Source organism: Gymnoscopelus braueri (genome assembly GCF_963280865.1).
Source record: "Gymnoscopelus braueri genome assembly, chromosome: 8".
NCBI classification, from domain to species: domain Eukaryota; kingdom Metazoa; phylum Chordata; class Actinopteri; order Myctophiformes; family Myctophidae; genus Gymnoscopelus; species Gymnoscopelus braueri.
Window position 1 is genome coordinate 56,784,772 of NC_137609.1, and position 5,000 is coordinate 56,789,771.

General features: G+C 42.2%; 1 protein-coding gene across 1 annotated transcript in view; it reads right to left on the reverse strand.

The window, feature by feature from the left end:
* Positions 1-5,000, reverse strand: part of rhogb (ras homolog family member Gb) — a 15,282-nt gene that overhangs the window by 4,725 nt on the left and 5,557 nt on the right. The window contains exons 2-4 of the mRNA XM_080435615.1: positions 2,389-2,571; positions 1,229-1,399; positions 379-564 (exon numbers count right to left, since the gene is read on the reverse strand). Coding sequence (XP_080291741.1) covers positions 379-564; positions 1,229-1,399; positions 2,389-2,517 — 486 coding nt within the window. The 5' untranslated portion in view covers positions 2,518-2,571. The remainder of the gene's footprint in view (positions 1-378; positions 565-1,228; positions 1,400-2,388; positions 2,572-5,000) is intronic.

Below are 5,000 nucleotides of genomic sequence, written 5' to 3' on the forward strand. Positions count from 1 at the left end.
ATGTACTGAGACACATTAAAGATGTACTGGAGACACATTAAAGAGAAGAATTAAAGTCATCTCAAGCCAAGAAGAGGTTCGGCTATCCGATGAATCGAAAACGTAATGGATAGAATAATGTCTTAATAAAATAACCGATATTTATTAGGTTGAGAGAGATATAATAATAATAATAATAATAAAATAACAGATATTTATTACCTGGTTGAGAGAGATATAATAATAATAATAATAATAATAATAAAATAACAGATATTTATTAGGTTGAGAGAGATATAATAATAATAATAATAATAATAAAATAACAGATATTTATTAGGTTGAGAGAGATATAATAATAATAATAATAATAATAATAAAATAACAGATATTTATTACCTGGTTGAGAGCGGAACATTCCAGGTATTTGCTGGCTTGGATCTGTTTGGCTAGTGCCGCCCCCTGCTGGTGGGTGACGGGACTCTGGTTCTGCTCTTTCAGCTTGCGTTGGGTCTCTGTGTCTGACCGCAGGTCTGTCTTAGTACCAACCAGGAGAACTGGTACACCTGGACAGTGGTGGAACACCTGACCCCACACACACACACACACACACACACACACACACACACACACACACACACACACACACACACACACACACACACACACACACACACACACACACACACACACACACACACTAATTACAACGAGCAAACACAACACAGGTGACTGGGTTTACAATAATTACAGGCAGGTGAACAGTTAGTAGGCAGACAGGAAGCCACAGAACGGTACTACAAAATAATGGTACACGACATCAGGGCAAAAGGCAACAACAGAGTAACAAATAACAAGACTAAATACAGAACAACAAACAAAGGCCTAAAGAGTCTAAACTTATGTAAGGGCAGTGAAGGTCCACGGACTGAGGAGCGGAGCGTGACACCTAGACTATTTGAAAATAGCAGATCTACAAGATCACAACGTGTGCAATGTGACGCGTTGAGAGAAAAAAACATAAAGGTGAAATATAGAAATACAAGATTTATGCGTGCGCACGTGCGTGTGTGTGTTTGTGCGTTAGTCCGTGTTTGTGCGTGTGTGTGTGTGTTCGAGCGTGCGTGCGCGTTCCTGCGTTCGTCCGTGTGTGTGTGTGCGTGTGTGTGTGTGTGTGCGTGTGTGTGTGTGTGTGTGTGTGTGTGTGTGTGTGTGTGTGCGTGTGTGTGTGCGTGCTTGACCTCCTGACCTCCGGGTGCCACTTGTGCTTGACATTCTCGTAGGAGGCGGGGCTTGAGATGCTGAAGCAGACGATGAAGACGTGTGTCTGAGGGTAAGACAGGGTCCTCAGCCTGTCGTACTCCTCCTGACCTGCTGTGTCCCATAGGTTAAGACTGACCGCCCGCCCGTCTACTGTCACCTACACACACACACACACACACGCACACGCACACGGACACGGACACGGACACGCACACGCACACGCACACGCACACGCACGCACACACACACACACACACACACACACACACACACACACACACACACACACACACACACACCCCACCCATTTTGCCAGCCTAGGCTGGCTCAGGGTGGAAGACAGGGTTAAACAACTAAAAATGGACTGGCCTTCAAAATTGTAAATGCAAATTTGCCCGATATGCCCCCTATTCCCGCATATCTGAGTAAATACCTCCAAAAGGTTAGCGACACCCACAGTCACAATACCAGAGGGAGCGTTAACAACAATTTGGTACCACCCACCCATAAAACAAACATGGGCAAATTCTCCTTCTACAGCACTGCCACACTGGATTGGAATAGTCTAACCCCATCCCTCTAAAAATGCATTTCACTCATTTAAAAGAGCCTTAAAAAATCACCTTTCAGGAGGCCAAAAGAGGAGGTAGTACCATTTTCCCGTTAGACAGTCGACCCCCCCCTGTTCTTGTACATATATTTTTCCCCCCTTTTTTATTTTTTTTGTTGTACATAGTGTTATTTTTTTTAGCTGTTTTTTTTTTTATTGATATTTGAACTGTGGTGCCACTATATATGTCTATGAATTAAATACAAGGCCCTCATTGGAAACAAGTCCGCAAGGACTTGTATGAACGGACCTGTTAGACAACGTATTTTAAATGTATTTGTGCTGTTTTACATTTTTTGCCTAATAAAATATTCAATCAAAAAACACACACAGTTATTTGTGTCTCAGATCTGTTAAACAGTGAGGGACACAGCACTGACCTTATTGGCAAAACACACACTTGGACCCGGAAGAGTGTGTGTGTGTGTGTGTGTGTGTGTGTGTGTGTGGGTGTGTGGGTGTGTGGGTGTGTGTGTGTGTGTGTGTGTGTGTGTGTGTGTGTGTGTGTGTGTGTGTGTGTGTGTGTGTGTGTGTACCTGGCTGCTGTAGTTATCAAACACAGTAGGGATGTACTCCTTAGGAAAGGCTCCAGTAGTGTGTGAGATCAGTAAGCAGGTCTTTCCCACCGCTCCGTCTCCCACCACCACACACTTGATGCTCTGCATGACCTCTGACCTCTCACCTCTGACCCCCGGGAAGCACTAGCACCACACAGCAACCTGCAGAAAGTACATTTAAACATTTATTTATTTATTGCAACAAATAGAATACGGTTAAGCTTTAGAGGCTCTTTTCAAGGCTCTGCCTCTTTTCAAGGCTCTGCCAAGCATCATCAGGGAATGCTAAGCAAACCCCCATAGAGATACAATATGAAACAATAAGCAATACCTTGACATATTAGTGTGAATTAGCAGATATAATATCACAGGTATTTGAGCCTATGCTAGACTCTGATCAAAAGGTGGAGGCTGGGGTGGAGGAGGAGGCTAAGCAGAAATGAAGCAGTAACACACAGAGACGTATTTAGAGGAACCTCTTTGCTAATGCGTGAGCTGTGATTGGAGGATGAATGTGTGATGTAATGACCAGCAGAGCTGTGATTGGAGGATGAATGTGTGATGTAATGACCAGCAGAGCTGTGATTGGAGGATGAATGTGTGATGTAATGAATGGGGAATAAAAAGCTGATTGACAGCTGATTACAGCTGAGGTGTGCAAGACTTCCGTGTCCTGCATGAACTAACGCTATGCTTCATTTATAATATATATATATATATATATATATATATATATATATATTTCTGTCTGTCTGTCTGTCTGTCTGTCTGTCTGTCTGTCTGTCTGTCTGTCTGTCTGTCTTTATTTGTAGGAATGTTTCTGTGTCACAAAGTCACAACAAATGAGACACTGAGCACAGTGTATCAACTCTGTGTGTGTGTGTGTGTGTGTGTGTGTGTGTGTGTGTGTGTGTGTGTGTGTGTGTGTGTGTGTGTGTGTGTGTGTGTGTGTGTGTGTGTGTGTGTGTGTGTGTGTGTGTGTCTGTCTGTCTCTCTCTCTTCCTCTCTTTGTCTCTCTCTCTGCAGATGTTTGGATAAGGAGAGGTTCTGCCCAAACTCTGGGGACCCCCCCCCACACATACACACACACACACACACACACACACACACACACACACACACACACACACACACACACACACACACACACACACACACACACACACACACACACACACACACACACACACACACACACACACACACACACACACACACACACACACACACACACACACACACAGGGTGTGTGAGGCTGTGATGTCATTGTATCTTGACATCCCATAATGTTGATGCTTTGGACTAAAGACTTTCCTCCTTAATAAAGATTCATAAAGCTTCATAAAGCTTTAATAAAGCTTCATAAAGCTTCATAAAGCTTCATAAAGCTTCAATAAAGCTTAATAAAGCTTCATAAAGCTTCATAAAGCTTCAATAAAGCTTAATAAAGCTTCATAAAGCTTTAATAAAGCTTCATAAAGCTTCATAAAGCTTCAATACAGCTTAATAAAGCTTCATAAAGCTTTAATAAAGCTTCATAAAGCTTCATAAAGCTTCAATACAGCTTCATAAAGCTTCATAAAGCTTTAATAAAGCTTCATAAAGCTTCAATACAGCTTAATAAAGCTTCATAAAGCTTTAATAAAGCTTCATAAAGCTTCAATACAGCTTAATAAAGCTTCATAAAGCTTTAATAAAGCTTCATAAAGCTTCATAAAGCTATTCTGCTTTTACCTCCTGGGGTTTCATTGTTTTTTGTCTCCGCCGTAGGTGGAGAGTATGTTTTCGCTTCGTCCCGCCGTGTGTGAGCAAACATTGTTAGCCAAGCTAACATTGGTCAAGCTCCACGTGACACGTGTCAATATGTTGACACCAATGCCTTTGATTGGCTAGAGGGACGCATGGCGAAATAAAATCCTATAAATAGGTGTGTCACTTCAAAAAGCCCATACTTTTTGAAGTGACGTAAGACAGGATCAATCAGTCTTGATTGGAACAGTACCTTCCAGTCCAAATCACCCGTCCGTGCGTGTGTGTGTCCCTCTGAGAACACCTAACATTGGTCAAGCAAAGGCGCAGAAGGCCAAAGCTAAGAAAGCATACTCATCTACAACAGTAACACAGAAGAGGACTATAGAGTTGAATTGATCCCACAACAACAAGGCCGAAGTCTTAATACTGTAACAATTGGCCACCTTGATCAAATACATTATGTAGCACTAGAGAAAACTGACATAGATCAAACACACCAATCAACTGCTGAAACTGTTCAAGACAACAATGAAGATGAAGAAGACAGACAAATATTTGAACAAACCAGTCAATTACGACCACTCCCATATGACACATTGCTTCAAGAAGAACATTCTTTAGATGCAGACACTACATATTCAGTCGCCCCTGCAGAACACCAAAAACCACGCACATTCTACCAACAGTACCTTGCAGTACAAATCACCCGTCCGTGCGTGTGTGTGTTCCTCTGAGAACACCTAACATTGGTCAGTTTTACGTGACATCACAATATGTAATATAAATATATAAATAGGAGGCTGAGATCACACAATGTAACTTACTCCCATTATGCAAAC